Consider the following 20,114-nt stretch of genomic DNA (forward strand, 5'->3'; position numbering starts at 1 on the left):
CTTTTTCTGGATCTACTTCTATTCCTTGTTTTGATAAAATGTAACCTAAAAATTTCCCTGACGCTACTCCAAAGATGCATTTTGCTGGATTTATTTTCATTTTAAACTGCCTCGGTTGTTCAAGTATTTCCTTCAGGTTATCAACATGATCTGCTTCTTTTTTTCTCTTCACTAACATGTCGTCCATGTAGACTTCTAATGTTGTATGCACCCACTTAGCAAATATCTTTTCCACCATTCTCTGATATGTTGCACCTGCGTTCTTTAAACCAAAAGGCATTCTTGTATAACAATACAAACCTCTTGGTTCGAAAAAGACCGTATGTTCCTGATCTTCCTCCGCCAAAGGGATTTGGTTGTAGCATGAATGTCCATCCATTAGTGATAACCTGTCGTAGCCTGCTTCTTCTTCCAATGTTTGTGGTATATCTAGGAGTGGAAAGCTGTCCTTTGGGCATGCCTTGTTTAGATCGCTAAAGTCAATGCAGATCTGTATTCCTTTGTTTTTCTTTGGTACCACCACCATGTTTGATGTCCATTCTGGGTACTTTGGCGTCCAGATTATTCCTACGTTTAGCGTCTTTTGTAATTCTGCTTCTATTTGAGGATGATATGTCGTTGCTATCTTTCTTATCCTTTGCTTGAAGGGCTTTACGTTTTTGTTGATGTCTAACCAGTGACATGCAACACAAGAGTCTATACCTGGCATTTCGTCCATGTTCCATGCGAATACATCTTTATATTCTCGCAGAAGGTTAATCGTTCTTTCCTCTTCCTCCTTGTCCATCTTGGTTCCTATTTTCAACATCTTTGGTCCTTCCCCCGTCCCTACATTTATTTATTTTGTTGGCTCTGCTGCGGTAAAGTTCTCCTTTGGCTCACCCAACGGTGATGGTTCCTTTATTTTATACACTAGTTCTTCTTCCTTTTCTGGGATCTCACTTGGTATTCTCTTTCCTTCTTGTGCTCTTATCATGTATATTCTCAGTTCTTCTTCTTTTCTTGACTCCTTCGCCTTCCTCCATCGATCTTTTCGCTTTTTTGCGCGTCCTTCATAATTCGTCACATTTATTAGATTGCAAATTTTCGCACTCCCTGTATCACCTTTGATTTCTCATATACCACTTGGCATAGGGAAGTGTATGCATTGATGAAGAGTTGATGCGATACCCTTTATGTCGTGTACCCATGGTCATTCTAATAGCATGTTGTATGGTGACTCCACGTCCACTACGCACGATGTTACCTGTGTTTCAATTTCTCCTAAAGGTATTGTATAATCACCTCACCTTTTGGCTTTGTTCCGCTTTATTAATAATGTGGATGTTGTACGTAGGCGGCATTAGGTCTGCGTCACTATATCCCATATTTCTGAAGGCATGGTAAAATAAGATATCCACTGAGCTCCCTGTGTCTATCGAAGTTTGATCTACCGCCCAATCTTCTGATGCCTTCGCGTTGTCTCTGTTTTCATTTCACCTGGCAGGTATAGTGACAACCGATGGATCTGTTCGCCTTAAGCTTTCTTCTGGTATTTCATCCACTGTAAACGTTATCTTCTGCTTTTGCCATTCTTTCAAGGGTGAAATTTTATCAACGGTCCAGACTTTCCTTCCTTCATAGTCGCGCTTGTGTATCGGCACTGTAATTCCTGCGTAAAAATCTGTAACATTCAGAATCGTTTTTTTTATCGAGTTGCATTGTAGACGTCTGCTTCCTTTTGTTTCTCCTGTGATCCTTATTATCTTTACTGGTTCATTTTGTTTCTGTTGTCTTTGTGTGCTCTTGTGCAACCCTGTCTCCATTTGATGTTTCGCCTCCTCCATCAACAGACCTTCTGTTCCTTTTCCTGAAATAGATATTAGATCCAAAGATTTCGCCGGAACGCTGAAATTAAACCTAAAGAGTAGAGATGCCTCACAAAATTTACTCTTATGTTTGTGAAATTTTTTTCAAATCATGAGTTCATTAAATCAAATATGTGTGTTTAAACATTCTTAATAAATCTTTTACAATCAAGGAGCATCATCCATGCTTTTTCTAGACTAAAAGTTCTCAAAACTCAACAAAAGTAGCAGTAAAACCTTTTTTAGAACAAGATTAACAAAATTATAAATCTTTCTAGAAATCTTCATAGGTTCAATCCCTGTTTCTAGCACTAAAATGTAGTTGCAGGAAATCCTACAAACACACGCTAATGATAATCTATGAAACAATCTAAGAAACCATGATGAAATAATCTAAGAAACCATGATGAAATACATAACGGAAAATGGGTCATTTGTCCAAATATTTTTAAATCACGGTTCAAATGGACGAGTAAAAAATAGTTTGGGTGAAATGGCCAAAAAAAAATAGTAAGGATGAAACTGGTTTCATCCTTAGCTTAAATTTAAAAAATAGCAAGGATGAAACTGGATGCATCCTGTGTAAATTAAAAATAAGAAAATTTTTTGAAAATGGGCACGATGAAACTGGTTACATCCTGCCTATTTTTACATTTTTGTCCATTTAAACAGTATCAAAATCTAACTGTCCATTTTACCCAGGAATTGTTGATTTTGATCTTTTTAACCAATTTTGTGAATACATAAAATCTTTTAAAGTCATTGAACATTGAACAAACAATGTGGGACTAACTACAAGCCTACCCTAATGATAATCTATGAACCAATCTAAGAAACCATGATGAAATACTTAAAATCTTTTAAAGACATTGAACAAACATTGTGGGACTAATAATCTCAACAGATAGACTTGGATGGAGATACGTCATCAGTACTTCTAAATAGTGGGAATGTTATAAATATCCTCCATTTTGGTTGACCTTGCACAAATACCCTCGAGAGGTAAAAAATGATTTTTTTGGAGTCAACTTGAGAAAGTTGATTCCATTTTTTGGAAGAAATTTGTATAAAGTTGGGTCCACTTCTGGAAACAACTTGTGCTAGTTGCCTCCATTTTTGGAAGCAACTTGTGCTAGTTGCTTCCACTTTTTAGAAGATATGGATATTTTTAAAAATTGAATAAGGATATATTTTAAGAGGTAGAATTTGAGGGGTATTTAAATAATGTTCCCTTATAAATAATTTAAGTAACGCGAAATCCTTCAAGGCTCAAAACTGGATCCTTCTATATTCTCTGGAAATAAGCGCTTGCGTATATTCCATGTAAGTCCTTCACCAGAATTTCGCTTTCAAGCATTGCCTTCTTTGAGTTTTAATCTCAGACACTTAAGGTACCTCCACCTCTCCTTTTTTGATGTGAGCGAAGTAGTAAATTATCAGCCCATCAGTAAACTTTATAATTTAGAGACATTGGTCTTGAATTGCATGTTCGGTGTCGAAATTCAAAATCTTCTTTCAGACATTCAATCCTTACAAAGTTGAGATATCTTGAACTCTCTTTCACCGATATGGTAGAACTACCTACTTCCATCACATGTCTGAGTGATTTGCAAACATTGGTTCTCAATAACTGCTCATTGAAAGTAATTCCCGACTCAATCTCTTGTTTGAAAAATCTAAAATCTCTAAATTTGTCGTTCAATCCGATCACGGATTACCTGTTTCTATCATCACCCTCTCCGATTCGCAAACACTAGATATCAGTAGCTGCAAAAATTTAAAAGCCTTACCAGAGTTTGTGGCAGATCTTACTAATCTAAGGATATTTAATTTCGAAAACTGTCCATTACTGGAAGCATTACCGGAAGGTTTTGGAGCTTTAACTCAGTTAAGATACCTGAACTTAGATGATACTTAGATCTCAGTGTTACCTGAGTCTTCTGCTAACCTCACCAATCTTGAGATTATGAAACTTTTCAACTGTGAGGTTCCCAAAGATGTTAAAAATTGGGCAAAACTTAGACAATTTTTGTACAGAAATTGGCAAAACCAACAAATATTGGGTGTTGGAAAAGTAGTTTGTCTTCAAGGGTTGGTTTACTCGGTGGCAGAAAAACAAAAAAACGTACTTGAATGTAACGTTGGTATCGAAGAATTAGGAAACCTTAACTTACTTGAGTGGCTATCTGTTGTGAATCTTCATAATGTGAAAGATCCAACAGATATTGAGAGAGCAAATTTGAAAGGAAAACAGAATCTTCGTGAATTGCAAATACATTGGCCTTGTGTCAAAGAGTTGGGTATGAAGTTGGACCAGAAGTCGTGCAATTTTCAAGTGCTTGAAGCGCTCCAACCTCCCACTGGTTTGAGAGCATTGAGTATCTATGAATTCATGGGATGTGATCTTCCCACGTGGATGTGTGTTCCATTTGGTCTTCCGAATTTGGAAATGTTGAGACTATGCAACTGCAAAGGAATTAAACAACTTCCATCAGTTATTGGGCAACTCCCCATGTCTCAGGTTTCTCGAGCTTGAAGGAATTTCTTTGAAGAGTTTAGATATTGACGGATTTACTTCCTTAATGTATCTTCAACTTACAAATACGTCCCTTCTAGAAGAATTGAGTTACTCATATCCTTGTCTTCAGGATCTGAAGATTAATGGCTGCAAAAGTTTAACACAAATCCCTTCGTTTCCTTGTCTGATGTTCCTCGAGCTCCATGAGGTCGACCACAAATTCGTATGCTCAGTTGGGAGAAGCCAACAATTTCTCACTCACCTATGGTTGGATAATATTGAGGAGCTTATATACTTCCCGGTAAGCATACTCCAAAAAAAATGCAATCTTCAAAATCTGAAGGTTAAAAAGTGCAACCAATTTGAAGGCTTTCGGGTAAATGATGATGACGAGAATGAGGTTGCTCTGTCCGACCATAAGTTCTACACTGGCTCTCTTCGAGAACTGGAATATATAGATTGTCCAGTTCTGAAATTTCTTCCAGATTTACGGGGATGGACTTCTCTTCAGTCATTGACCATCTTTAATTGCGCACAAGTGAAGGAGTCATTAACCTATGATCTCAAATCCCTCTCCTCTCTTAAAGAATTGTATGTTGATTTTATTCAAAGATACGCCTAGGAGATCCATTTGATGATATAGATGACTTGATTAATTTGTTGGACTAACAGGTACTCTTGCTCTCTCCCTCTCTCTCTATCTCCCGAGGTTCTTTGGTTACGTATTTTAGTGTAGCATTGATGTAATTAGCGTGTTCTGCTAAGATTATGTACGTCGTGTGTATATATATCTGTATGTTTCCGCAAGCATTCAGTTTTCTATCAATTTTTATAAACTATTAACAGGAGATTATAAGTTTGTTTGATATACTTTTATTTGCTTCATAGGAGTAAGAATGGCTAAGGAGAGCAAGACGATGTAGATATGAATGATGTTTCTGTCATTGAATTACAATCACGCGCCCTCTCCTCTAGTCCAGACTGTAGGTACTGTACGGACGTATTTACATTGAATGTCGCTTTCATTTGTTTTTACTGATTCATGCTCCGAATTAGTTTGATTTAGTTTGATTTTGCTGTGCAGTGGAAGCAGCAGAGTTGATGACGCAACGGCTGCATGCAACGCCCATGCTTTGGGTAGAGAAGCGGATTCACCACCTCAAGGCTTGATTGCTCGAGATTGAGGCCAGGTTGGTGAAGATGCAAAATGATCTTTCAGTCTTCAACAAATACGGCCTTTTAATTCACAAGTATAATATTATATTTACTCTTCTCTTTTGTATCTCTTAGTACTAAATATGAGTGAAATTTCGAATCAATAACATCATGCATACAAATAATTTCTGCCGGTTTTGTTTAGTAATAAAGATGACAGTTAGCAATGATCGATTTATTTCACACTTTAGTTATCATGGCAGTGTAATGAGCTCAACCTCCTATCCACTTAGACCATCCACTCTGATGAGCTAAGGGGTGTTCTAGTTATGTTAAATGACCTAGCTACCCCTCGCTTAAATTGACCTAAACCTAATTCAAGACTAATAACTTAAACTTAATAATCAAACTAAAACTCTAATTCATAAACATAAAAAACATAAAAAAAATTGCTAACCTATATTCCTCTTAAACTCTTCTCTTCTCCTCTTGTTTTATCTTCCACTTTCATAATCATTTTAAATCTGGATTTTAGAAATTAGTATATTAAAAGATAATTTCCGAATAATCCATGTCTTCTTAATTCATTTATTATTTATAAATTCAGTAGTAATCAAAAATTTTGAAGTTGTAGAGAGGAATTCACTTAGGAATTTAGTGAACAACTTCTAGTCGAACTAGCCGAACCTGATTGAAACGAAGAACATAAAGAATAGTTCGGCTATTTCGGAAAAAAAAATCCTAGTGGAACTTTCTGTAAATGTATGTTTGACTATTTTGGAAAAAAAAATTTACTAGCCAGACTTTCTAATTTCCTAGTCGAACCTTCTAATTTCATAGCAAAGCTTTCTGTAAATGTATGTTTTTGTTTTATCTTAGGTCCGGCTAGGAACATGGTGGTCTCGACATTTCCGAATATAACGATGTATAACATAAAATGGAAATATGACTAGTTATTCTTGAGTTTTCCAAGCGGAACCTAGTCCACACACTATTAAAGAGGATGTTCGGCTACCTGTACTTCTGTTTTTCTAGTTGAACCTAGTCTAAAGAGGATGTTCACCTACCTGTATTTCTGTTTTCCTAGCCGAACCTATATATAACTATTTCGCCGATTTATTCTTCTTAAAAATGTTAATTTTCACAATCACTCATTACCGGATTGTTATGAAGATTTTTTATTTTTTTTGCATAAAACCCTAAATTATATTAAAGATAAAACCCAAGATGGGATCGGTCACTGGTTACATGATTGAGTCGACTGAGTCGAGCACAACGATCTATCGATCTTACATTCATCAAAAGAAAAGAAAAAACAGAGTTACAATAAGTATTGCACAACTGATTTCTTACCATTTCCAGTATCTGAATCAATAAAGTTAAATGACCTTTTATGGTTTGGAAACAAAGCCAAACCTAATAACAATCTGCATCTACCATAACTTTAGGATCATTGAGAGATCCACCATTTTTCAAGTTTTAAATCAATAACAAAGTAACAAAGGTAACACATGTTGTAACTCGGTAGAAAACTACCGGAATCGATGTCTGAATCGGTATGAAAACGATGTTGGAATCACTGTCTTGAAAGATAGATCTAAAAAACGAAATAAAACTTAAACTGTTCAGACCAAATAAAAACCAAATCTACCTAAAGTAAGATCAACCGGAAAAGAAGATGAGGAGATTGGTGTTTTAAGGTAAATAATCTGCTCAGACCTGTTCCATGGAACAAATCTGAGCAGAAAAGGTGTTAAGAGACTAGGGTTTTCGGCGCTTGGTTTTTCTTTTCTTTTTTGAGAGAAGGTCAAAAAAAAATTTATGAAGATTGTTATGAATATTGAACATTCACATTTCTCAAAATCGGCTTTTAATTCTCTCATTTTAAATACAAGAATCTCAAAACCTAGTTCTTGAAAAAGTTTTCGTAAAAACTCTTTTTTTCCTTCTCTTTCATCGAATAATCTTTAATATAATTCTCTTACCCCAAATAATCTAATCTTACTTACATGAGCTATTATCTTAACTAACTTAACCAGTAGTAATAAATTTAAAATGATATAAATAAGGGATGTTGAATTTTACTTCATAATGACCTAGTAAAATAGGGTTAATGGTTCCAAATTCGTGAATTTTATACAATCCAATCCATATTTTGGCGGATTGGACGCGAGTGGATTTTTGAAACCCATAATTTTTACGGGTTGGAAGCGGGTAAAACATCACTCATCCATTGAAACCTAACCCTAAAGATAATGTTGATATAACAAATAATTAAACTTTATCTTATAAAATTAGAAGATCATATATATAGATGCATTGAAGTCCTTAAAAATATTTAAAAACTATCAATTTAGTATTTTACCGAAGGGATTCACATCGATAAATATATTAATTCTAGTTGTTGAAAAGACGACGTGTTCCTATTGTTAATCTAAGTTTTAGAATTAAGTTATAAGAGTCTTGTTAAACATTTTTCATTTTCGTTTATCTGTTTAGAAGCTGCAAATTCACCCAAATCCAATCTATTTATCCGCTCATCAACTGATATCAAATTCAACAAGAAATGAGTGAAAATCTAATTACACCATTTAGAAAAATTGGACGTGAGTGATACTATTGAGGAAAAATTAGGCGAAGGCCCAAAAAGATAATATTCTCATTGTAAGGCCCACAATTAATTTTTAGTTCCGTGACACCCATAATTATATGAAATTATTAAAAATGTGTGCATGACGGATTATACATCCGCATGATGGGTTATGCATCAGGGGTATAATTGGCAATGCAACTTGGATATAACATATCTAAAAATCCGCGCCTTGGAATTTTACAAATTTTATATCACTGAAAATCTTTTTAAGAGAGCTACGCAACGAGTATGAACAAGAATATCAAATTTTTGTTTTTCACGAAAAAATCGGAGGTGATCATCATTTTAGGCAAAATTTTCGAAAACTTGACACATAACCATTATGCAACCACCAAAAAAGATGCATAAAACATTATGCAAACGCATAACGAATTATGCAACCATTTTCTCCACTGCATAAAATATGCATTTGGATAACAAAGTTATGCATCTATAACAAGTTATGTAACCATTGTTTTGGTTAATTTTAGTGCGTACATAAAAAAAATTGATGCACACCATTGGAAATCTTTTTAAGAGAGCTACAAAATGAGTACAAACAACAATATCAAATTCAAGTTTTTTGCGAAAAAATCGGAGGCGATTGTTTTTTTAAGCAAAATTTTCAAAAATTTGGTACATAACCATTATACAACCACCAAAAACGATGCATAACGCATTATGCAGACACAACAAAAGATGCATAAGACGTTATGCAACCATATTTTGATACATGCATCTATTAATTTATGCATACATTTCCTTGGATGCATAAAAGATTATGCATCAATTTTTTTAATTCAGTGCTTACAAAAATATGGTTGCATAATGCTTTATGCATCCATTTTCTCGATTGCATAACATGTTATGCAGATATTATTGTAGGTGCATGACAAGTTACGCAGCATTTTTTTTATTGGTTTATAAACTAACAAAAATAGTTGCATAACGTGTTACGCTACCATTCTCTGGACTGCATAACAAGTTATGCAAAAATGAAAAAGTTGCATAACTTGTCATGCATCTACAATAATAACTACATAACGAGTTATGCAATCATTTTCGGGACTACATAACAAATTATGCAATAAATTTTATAAGTACATGACAAGTTCTGAAACAACACTATATTCTCCATATTAATAACTACATAGAGAGTAATTATAGGGGTGCCATTTTGATGATCCAAGGTCCAAGTTGGATTATATCGTATGCACTAATACTTATAATGCCTGCATAAAGAGAAGTACTTATAATACCTACATAAAGAGTAATTGTAGGGGTGGCATTTTGATGATCCAAGGTCCAAATTGGTGCATTAAGCATTTTGATGATCCAAGGTCCAAATTGGTGCATTAATAGTTGCCCTTAACTGGTCACGGGTTCCCACTAAAGTGTTTTTGAATTGTCCTAGGAGAAACCAAGATTAATACCTCTAACACGTGGAGTTACACTAATGATAATAGTATTACACATCATTTTCCCAATGGTCCAGATGTGGCTAACATAAGACGCAAGATCAACATGTATATGAATCAAGCACATTTTCCCAATTTCAACAGGAGTATACAGCCCTAAATCTGATCAACATTTGTTCTCTTCTGTCGCATCAGTTTTCTTCTTCCTCCAGATGAAATCGATAACCTTCCCAACTTCACAAATCTTATTTTTTGTTGCATTTCAGCACTCATGGATCAACACATCTGTTTATGCCATTAAATTTGTCAACGCGTCCTTTATAACCGAATAGCATAAGAAAAGCTCCGGATTTTTTTCTTCTGTTGATTGATTAATGAATGTTATTCCTGAACCAAATACCTCATAATTTATATAGTACGAAGTGGATAAATTTAATGAACGGGAGAAGTAGATGTTAATTAGAAAAAATAATGATGAAAAATTTGTTCGACAGTGCCCTGTTCTTCGTTCCTTTCCTCCGTTTTTTTGTTTGATTAATTTCTTAATATCAAACCGATCCAAATGGACGATTCGATGAAATTTGAACAGGTAATTTGGTTATTCAATTCCATTTGGGTAAAAGCTTAATCTCAGTAGTCGGTATGATCAAATTGTGAACATAAAAACAGATTTAGATGTCATGGGCAATGTAGTCAATTTCGCTCGTACCGGCCGAAATATCGGCGGAATTTCGTGTACCGTTGTTAGAGCGAAACGAAAACACAAATATCGTGGTACGATATTTAGCCGATAACATTGGCCGATATGTACGAAACGATATAGTCCGGTTTTTCCGATATGCGACAGTTTCAGAATTTTTGTTTGGCTCTAGCTTTCTACAATTCCCAAGTTGGGAAAATCCTACTATTCAATTCATCATAATCATTAACACACATCAGAGTTAATCAGATCAAAATCAAAACAATGAAGGGGAAAAAAAATTCAATCAAATCTTACTTTAAATGTAAATTGTAAAACGAATTCCTCTTACCAACCTCAGTGATTTTAACCGCATCAGGATGCTGCTGAAATGGTAGCCTTCCAAAGCTCTCAACTTCAGGTTGTAATGAGATTGGAAATCTGTCCTGTAACCTAGAAGAAAAAGCCTCAATCACTTAATTATTAAGATTATTATGCAACGAATTAGGAAGTAATGGAAACCCTAATTGTCTCTCCATATCCATTTCTCTTTTAACTTCAGCTTCTAATTCACGTCTACGGATAAGTTCAGCTGCAATATCTCTTCACGAATTCTTCTTTTTTGAATTTCCCTTTGAATTACTTCTTCTCTAACAGGATCTGAATCACTAAAGAAATCTCTTCTTTTGATTCCATTGCTGAAATAACCATCTGAAAAACAAACAAGCAAAAAAATTAGTATCAAGAAAATCAGATCAAGGTTTTGTTTTGAGTTAGTGAATCATACCTCGCATTGCTTGTTCTGTGAAATAATTGTTGTTACGGGAATTGGGAGGGAAGTAATACGGAGGAGACAAAGCATTTCTATTTGCAGGTCAAAATCTGAAATCCATGGAGATTACAGTGATGGAAACGGAGAAGGATATAGTGAGTGAAAAATTGGGGCTAGGGTTTAAAATTTCGACATAAACAAGGAGGAAAGACTCGAAGAGAGAGATTTTTTTTTTCTTTTTTTTTTAAGTCGAAGAGAGAGAAGGTAATTGGGAACTGTAATCAGTGGGGGTGGGTTCCCACTTGGAGGTGGTTTAGCAAGTTCCTGTTGGGATACTGCAAATTATTTTGCTTGTCCAATCCTATATACTTAATATGATGGATATGATAATGATGATTTGATGTGCGACTCTAATTATGGACTATTTGGTGGAGATGATGGAGCTACGGAAGATTATGATATCTATGATGAATCAAATGAATTTGATTAAAAATGTAATGTACTGTTTAATTATCATTCTAGATGGTGAACTTTAAAGTTGTGAAGTTTCTCCCCTTTTTCCAATTTGAACTTCACATATCGGCTCTTATGTTTTGAATGCATTTTGTTTTTCTAAAATTGATATATTTTTATCTTGTCTAATTTTGTGTGAAACAATATAAATTATATATATAAATTTAAAACCGATATTACACCGATATTTGAAACCGAAATCTCCCCGATACAATGTTGTCCCAGTGTACCGGTCCTCGGCCGAGACAAACCGGTATCCGATATTAACTACATTGGTCATGGGACATTTTCTGTGACGGAAGAAAATAATTTTAAAATTATGGGTGTGGAAGAATTTTTTCCTAAAAAATGGGTGCACGCATGAATTTCTCCGCCCGTGGGTTTTACGGTGGAGAAAAACTGAAGAATCAACTTTAAAACTGGATGCTCATGCCCAGGCCCATCATACTAACTAACGAGATGGGAAGGAGGAAGAAAACGTTGAACAGCCTTTAGAAGAGTTATTTTTTTTTTTTTTGACAACCATGTTATGGTATTAAAATCAATTGAGAGTGAAAAAAATGATCAAAACCAATAATACAAAATGTTTTTATTTGTACTCTCCCAATAATCAGACGTTCACTCATCAGTGACGAACTCTGGTAACCGAATTTCAGCCACCCTACCGTCATTACAAAGTAGGTGAAAACGTGTGCATCTTCTTGGGGTGAAGGTGGTAGAGTTAGTTAGCATCACCACCCTGCTGGCTAGGGGTGCACATACCCTACCCATACCCGCCAACCCTACCCTACCCGCCAGTTTTTTAACCGTATCCTATCCTATCCACTATTTGGCGGGTAGGGTGGCGGGTAAAGATTTTCTTAACCGCCAGTAAACGGGTAGGGTGGCGGATATAGGCCATATCCTACCCACCCTACCTAGAAGTGCACATACCCTACTCCTACCCGCCAACCCTACCCTACCCGCCAATTTTTTAACCGTATCCTACCCTATCCATTATTTGGCGGGTAGGGTGGCGGGTAAAGATTTTTTTAACCGCCGGTAAACGGGTAGGGTGGCGGGTATAGGCCATATCCTACCCACCCTACCCGTTGTGCAGCCCTACTGCTGGCTCTGATTAGGTTGGAAAGGAAGAAAAAAGAGACCACACACACAAACAGCTGTCTTCTCTAACCAAACCAAAAGAACGCGCAAACACCGTCGTCCCCCTCTTGACGTCTAGCTACTGATTCCTTCCTGTGTGTGGACCCCACCTCCCCCTGTGACAATAACAAATTTCCTCCGTTATTACTTTTTCTTCTTTGCTACTACTAGATAATAATGAAACAACACCAATCATCATCTCAATCACACAAAGGAAAAGTCTAGAAAATACACATAAATAACGATCATACCTCACTGGCATGTTTGTAAAACCGAATAGAAACCAGTGTCATTTGTTAGTCTCACTACCCTTATAACTCTCAGTCACGAGAACCTTTCTCATCTTATCATTTAAAATTTATATATCACAAGAACAAGAAGAAGAAACAGAGAAACAACTCAAGAAGAAGAAGAAGCTCTGATTCAACTGAATATCAGAAGAAGAGCAAGGATGGGCAAGGGCATGTCAATTCTGTTGGTGATTTGTGCGGTGTTTTTAATGGTGATTTCGTCGAATGTGGAAGCTTTTGGAGAACACAACTTGGATTGGATGCCGTCTTCGTTTGGTGAAGGGACCATCGGAGAATCTTTGGAAATTGAAGAGTTTCAGATGGATTCAGAGATTAGTAGACGTATTCTAGCAACGACCAAGTATATTAGTTACGGTGCTTTGAGGAGGAATACTGTTCCTTGTTCAAGAAGAGGTGCGTCTTACTATAATTGTAAACCAGGTGCTCAGGCGAATCCTTACAGCCGTGGGTGTAGCAAATTGAGTAGATGCAGAAGTTAGTGAAAGAATTTCATTTATTTTCTCTCTTTTCGGTTGATTATATTATACCGGTGGATTTATGGTGGTGGCGGTGGTGGTCATTTGATTTGGTTTAGATAAGGAAAAAATATATATGTGACGCTCATAAATTTGATGTTTGTTATTGTAAAAACCATAGATTTATATAATTTCTTGTAATAATACTACAATTTTATTATTTATTTTTTATACAAGCTCATCACTATGATTTTGCATCTTGTTCTTCATTTTGAATGTTTGGGGTCTAACTTTTGATTGATTGATTGATGATCAATTCAAGTTTCCTTGTCTGGGTTTTGATTGGTTTAACTACAGAGGCTTTTTTAGAAACTTGAACAACCATGAATGTATACCCTCAATTTTGTATGATCCAAAAATTTTCATCAAAAATTTCTTAGAAATTGAATTGATTTGATCCCTTTATTGAAATCAAAGTTTCAAATTTGATGGGGTCTGTGAATTCCTTTTCTTTCTACTTGGTCAATGAAGAGAATAGTCAATAAAGTTGATTAAAATTGCTTACATTTGAAGCAAATTGGATTAGACGAATTCAAATCCGCACATAATTATGTTTAACAATAATTAGATGATGAAAACTAAAAGAGTTAGTGTAAAGTAAAGTCAATTGTGGTAATTTTTGTGTTCTAGGCTTCTAGCTGATGATTTGCTATGGTAAATATTCTCAATACAAAAACAATAGTTAATTTTGAGGATAAACACCTTGGGCATATTCTTGCAGCCAAACCTTTTTTAATCTGTCCGACTAACAGTAACCATTCAGACAGGAGGGTATGTCTGAAAACCTCGAAAGCATTATAATAACTTCAGAAGCTAAAACAAAAGCATTTCTTTTATATGAGTTCACCAGACTGACATGTAAGAGTGAAAGAAAAGCATTAAACATGCACTGTCCTACGGTACAGAGAATTGTCACAGGAAGGCACTGTCTTCCGGGTTTGGCCTGGTCATAATTTGGATACGCAGTTTGCACCTTTGGAATACTGTTCATTGATAAAAGTCCGCCATAACTCATTTCCGATTTTATCTGTCAATTGCATTTATAAACAACCACAAAAAGGCATGAAATTTTGTTGCAACGCGTTCAAATAGTCAAGACTCAACCAATACATGATCTACCCTACCATTGGCATCTTTATTCCCCGATAACGTTTAGCATCCATTAGCTAAGAGCAAGTCTTGTGGTGGAATCCAAAACTATTTTAAGTGTGGAAAAATCATGGAATGTCAAGTTTAGTGGATTCTATGTTGGGATTTTTCACAGAAAATCCAAGCAGGGTTCCATGAAATGATGGAAGGGTCCGTGGAATCCATGTGAACATTATTGAGAGTAGCGCTTAACGCCAATAAGAACAGCGCAGTAAAAGACAAGGAACACTAATAAGAATAGCGCTCAACGCCAATACGAATAACGTAAGTCAAGCGCTATTAACAATAGCGCTCAGCGCTATTCACAATAGCATTATTGAGCGCCATTGACAATAGCATTTAGCGCTATTGAGAACTGCGTTAGCTGCTATTTTTTTATTTTACACTCTTCTCACATCATTCCTGTTTCTTTACCTCTGAATTGAAACTAATTTTTTTTTAAATGCAAAACAAAATTTAAAGATTTGAAATTCAATATTTAAATTAGCTAATTTTAACCAATAAAATTAGTTAACGGATTTTCATTTCATAGATTAAGTTACATGGATTGAAAAAACTAGAAACGACATTACATGGATTGAAATAACTAATATTTAGAATTTAACAAGCTTCATCATTTCTCAAAGTTCACTTCATCATCGGGTAAGATCACGATATTTAATTTCCGAAAGCGGGATGGTTCTTAAGAATTTGGTACACATGATCATATGCGAAATCTTTGTTGTTAAGTTGAGTATAGAGAGTTCTAGCATGTGCCTCCTACAAAATAAATAAACATAATCTCTCATATTTAGAAAATTTTTGATTTAAAATATGTAGATAATTGAAAATATGAGGTTCCATTGAATAATACTTACAACTTCTTCTAACGTCCATCCTCCCCCGGGCATATTTACATAAATTGAATGTATGATACCCATGTAAACTTTGGTTTGTTTTTTTATCACCACCCACCTATTTTGAATACTTTGCCTTGTTCTTCCGTTTTCATTACCACCCTCTTCTACAAAGGCTTGAAACATCTTTTCCCAATAGTTGTTGACTCCTTGATTTTGTCCAACAATCAGTTGGAGACTAATTCTCACCCAAGCTCTTGTAATTGCCAAATCTTCATTTGTAGTGTATGCCATACTTGCACTTGATTGAAAAAAGGTTTGAATTAAAAACAAAAATCAGTAGATATAGGAAGTAAAGAAAATATTGAGATAAAAATCAGTGAATTGGTTTGATTTGTGTTCAAGAAGCCAATTTATAGAACAATTTTAAATTCAAAAATCTGACCGTTGGAACGCTATTCATAACAGTGTTAAGTGTCGTTCTTAATGGCGTTGTTTCTGAGTCGTTGATTAGAAGGAGCCATTGAGAATCCAACGGTCCAGAATGAAACGCTATTGAGAATAGCTTTCGGCGCCATTCTTATTGGCGCCTAATGCCAATATTAATGGAGCTCACCACAAAAAACATCCAGGAGCCACTTGACTTCCCCCTTCCTATACTTAGTTTTTTTCTTTAGTCTCTCATTTTTTTCCTCTTGAACAAACTAGTTTTTTGGTTTCATATATTGAATCAAATCAAATCAAAAGGAAGACAAAATTGAAATAAATTGAAACTTGATTGATACTAAAAATACTTCAACTACATTGATTCCACTACATCAAATTGAAAAGAAAAAGAAAAAGACATAATTGAAGCTACATAGTTCCATAAGCTACATGGTTTCATATATTGAAATGACGAACATTGCTAGTGCTAGGATACCATAGTTTGCACCAAGTGTTCTAGGAGGATAACCATGTTTTTCCAAAATCCTATTTTGTTTATCCAACATAAATTGTTGCTTCCATTCCGGCAAGGTCTCAACCACCACATCCAACACTTCGAGTTCATGTTTCTCCAATGCTAAATCCACAGATTTCTTGTTTGTCTCTGCAATATTAATAAATATTCTTCTTGACCATCCAATCTTGCCATTTTATTTGCATTTTCTTCACTAAAATGTTTCAAAATACGGTCGGTTCCGTCGTTGATGACCAATATCTCCGAAGCTTCCCTTTGTTGAGCCCTTTTTCCCGGTGGTCGACGAGGGTCATCCTCTTCATGCCATCTTGGGTCGCTTCTTGCCGGAGTACTACTTGTTGAAGCATTAACACTAGGAGCCTCCGCTTCATCTTCCTCATTTTGGGTAGGATCAAATTCTTCGGGATTGAATCCGGGAAGATGGGCTTTGAAAAGTCGGTACACCTCTTCATTTTTAAAAGGTTTTCCCTTGATAACCTCACTATATTTTTGAACCGTCAAGATCATCTGGTGGCGGAGGAGGAGATTCTGGTGGCATTTCACCATCTCTGAGACCTAGTCCATGTCGTATCCAAATGTGTTGAACAAGATCATTACTGAGTTGGATATATGCCTCATCATTCCTTAACTCGTGGTATGACCTCGGTATTCCAGTAACCTGTCGTATTGGTTCCTTCACGACTTGACCCCAATCTAAGTTACGTTTTTCATTCTCAATGACCATGTTATGCAAAATCAAACAAGCCTTGATAATAAATTTTATCTCCTCCTTATCCCAATACATTGCTGGCTTTTTTTTATTTGGAACTTGTTTTGGAGAGTTCCAAAAGCCCTTTCAACATCCTTTTTCTTCGCTTGTTGGTATCTATTGAACAACGTATTAGCTGGCTGATTTGGAAGGAGAATTTTGAATGACTGCACAATACAAGACAATCGTGGATATATATTATCCGCCAAGTAGTAACCCTTGTCGTAGCTGTGGCCATTGATGCGGTAATTACAAGGAGCTGCTAAACCGTTAACCATCTTATCAAAAAGTGGAGATTGAGCCAAGACGTTCAAGTCGTTGTTCGACCCTGGCGTTCCAAAGAAACCATGCCAAAACCACCGATCATATGATGCCACAGCTTCTAAGATGATGGTAGGTTTTTTCTCATGTCCACGGAACGTACCTGCCCATGTTGATGGACAATTCTTCCACCGAAAATGCATACAATCAACACTTCCAAGAATTCCAGGAAACCCTCTAGCCGCATTTTCTGCCAATAATCTTTCCGTTTCTTCTCTTGTAGGAAGTCGCATATACCTTGGACCAAAGTGCCAAACAATTACCCTAGTAAAACTCTTCACATACATATATACCGTCGACACTCCCATAAAGACATAATCATCTGTGCTATCAGCGGCTATGCCTTTACACAAACTTTTCATTAAGGCATACATCTTCATGTTGGGAGAGTGGCCAAGTTTTCCGGTGAAATCAAATTGGAAATCAAAAGCAGGATCCGCAACAACTATTTCACTTAGAATACGTAAGAAAAGAGGTCGATACATACCCAAACGTTGGTGGAACTTCTTAGGGCCCCAAGTACAGTTAGGTCCAAAGTAGTCATGCATCAACCTTGTATCTCCGTCCTCTCGTTTCCTGTCCACCATTTTTCGCGTCAATACTTCTTGAGGCACCAGTTGGAAGATCCTATGCATTCTTTGAGTCATATACTGGTACACCACAATTGCTCTCTCCTCGCTATCATCACCAATGCTAAGATCGATACCATACGTCATTAGTACATACCTCCTTAGAGGATTTTCATCTTCCATATTGCACTTGTAAACAAAGCTCAAATACTGTAAGCATTCCAAGATTTTCATATACACGTATAAAGAAAAGACAAAAGAAAACACATTCATACAATAGAGAAGATATTCATACACACACATAAATAAAAGACATTCATACACTAAAGAAACATTCATTCCCACATTCTTGAATTCATACACCATCAAGACTACATCTATGTTACCACAGTAAACCCACTAATCACACGGTTCTATTCCCAACATTTGCACTTCATAAGAAGTAAAACCATCACTATTTAACATTTGGGTGAATTGTGTCTCTTGAATTCTTTCATCTGGTGCATCATCTAATGCGGCATCATGACTTGTGGCTAGTCTTTTACAACAATATTTGGAGTTTTCTACAAGATCATAACATGATTGGGTTGACGTCAATCCTTACCCTCCGTAATGCACAAGAGCTTGTGCACGATCTTGTTCAAACCAATAATTGTCCTTTGTAACATTTGACGTAGCAAAATTGAGCGCTGGATCTTTCCATTGCTCCTGAAAAGAAACACCAACATAACAAATATTTTAAAGAGCTTTTAATGTGTAAAGAATATCATAAAAATATGGCAGACAAAATAATTGAAAGAGTTAAAACCAAAAATTACTAACCCTTGTTCCCCAACTGCTATCGTACGTAAATGGAGGATCTTCGGGTGGTTGCAAAGGCACTTGAACACTGTTGCCTTCACTGTCTGAGCGTACGATATACCATGGAGTTTTTGGAAATTCATGTGAAACTTGTGAGACGTTGTCATACATATACCGTGTTGGATGTATTGGGGGGACCTCATTTACAAGAAATGTTGGATCTTGAGTACTTGCAGCTCCAACTTCATCTCTGTTATCTTGACGCAGAATTTCTGGAAACAAAAATCCAATAGATTGTTGCTTCCACCACCACGCATATCGGCTCTCTTCAACATGTTTATAGTCTTGTCCTTAAACCACATCAATAGGATCGGTGGGTTAACAAGGTCTTCCAAAATTTCACGTGGACTTCTTGGAATTGCTATAAATCCCCTTGTTTTCCTTAAAAACCGGTCACCAAGATACATGATACTATATTCGCTTTCCGGATTATAGAAAGCCACTCTTCGCATGGATAGTTCACGAGCATGCACTATATCATGATGATCTCTATACACACTAGTCGACCATGGTTTCCATAACGTTCCAACAATTGTCCTCAACTCAATTTGTTGGCGAGCTGTAGTAAGGGAGTGTTTAGCACTATCCATTTGAAACTTCACGAGACTATCTTTCTCAAATATCATAATCGCAGGCCATACATCAAGATGTACATCTTCTTTGAGAAAATGCGTCAAAGTAGGAAAGTATATGTAAAACCAATATTCTAGAAGTATCGCCATTCCACACATGTTTTTTCCACCTCTAACAACCACACTCATGCTACTATACAAGTGACTAAAACAAGCCGAACCCCAATCATAATCACGAATTGCATTCAAATCACGCAAGGAAGCGATCCAACCTTTGCTTGCTCTTGTAGTGCTACATGCCATTAAATTTTTTGAAATCATCCATAATAAGAAGTATCGAGTCATAATCTCCCAATTTTCATCATTAATTGGATTTTCCTTAATATATTTTGCGAGGCAACTAATATGAAAATCACCCGACTTCTTGTTGTAGTTTGCATACCCATGCATAGGTGCAAAGTAGGTATTCTCTAGTTCTTGATTTTATCTACTTTTCCATCTATTTGTAGCGATGTATTCCAATCTTCTACAACTATTTCCAATAGGAATTCTGGATAAGTGAACAAAATCTAAAGGGGTGAAACCAATTTCAAA

General features: G+C 35.9%; 2 protein-coding genes across 2 annotated transcripts; one reads left to right on the forward strand and one right to left on the reverse strand.

Moving 5' to 3' along the window:
- The first annotated feature begins 12,929 nt into the window (after positions 1-12,929).
- On the forward strand, positions 12,930-13,700 carry LOC113350349 (rapid alkalinization factor-like). The gene has a single exon (XM_026594461.1). The coding sequence runs from the start codon at positions 13,129-13,131 to the stop codon at positions 13,465-13,467; it is 339 nt and encodes a 112-aa protein (XP_026450246.1). The 5' UTR covers positions 12,930-13,128; the 3' UTR covers positions 13,468-13,700.
- Positions 13,701-17,208: 3,508 nt separating this feature from the next.
- On the reverse strand, positions 17,209-18,234 carry LOC113352675. Its single transcript, XM_026596472.1, has one exon. It carries the CDS (start codon positions 18,232-18,234, stop codon positions 17,209-17,211), a length of 1,026 nt encoding a protein of 341 aa, XP_026452257.1.
- Between the last annotated feature and the right edge of the window lie 1,880 nt (positions 18,235-20,114).

The sequence above is a fragment of the Papaver somniferum genome, chromosome 2 (assembly GCF_003573695.1).
Source record: "Papaver somniferum cultivar HN1 chromosome 2, ASM357369v1, whole genome shotgun sequence".
Taxonomy (NCBI): Eukaryota; Viridiplantae; Streptophyta; class Magnoliopsida; order Ranunculales; family Papaveraceae; genus Papaver; species Papaver somniferum.

Bases quoted from the DNA above. Each gene is read 5' to 3' on its own strand.
- LOC113350349 (XM_026594461.1), top strand. From the start codon at position 13,129: ATGGGCAAGGGCATGTCAATTCTGTTGGTGATTTGTGCGGTGTTTTTA.
- LOC113352675 (XM_026596472.1), bottom strand. From the start codon at position 18,234: ATGACGTATGGTATCGATCTTAGCATTGGTGATGATAGCGAGGAGAGA.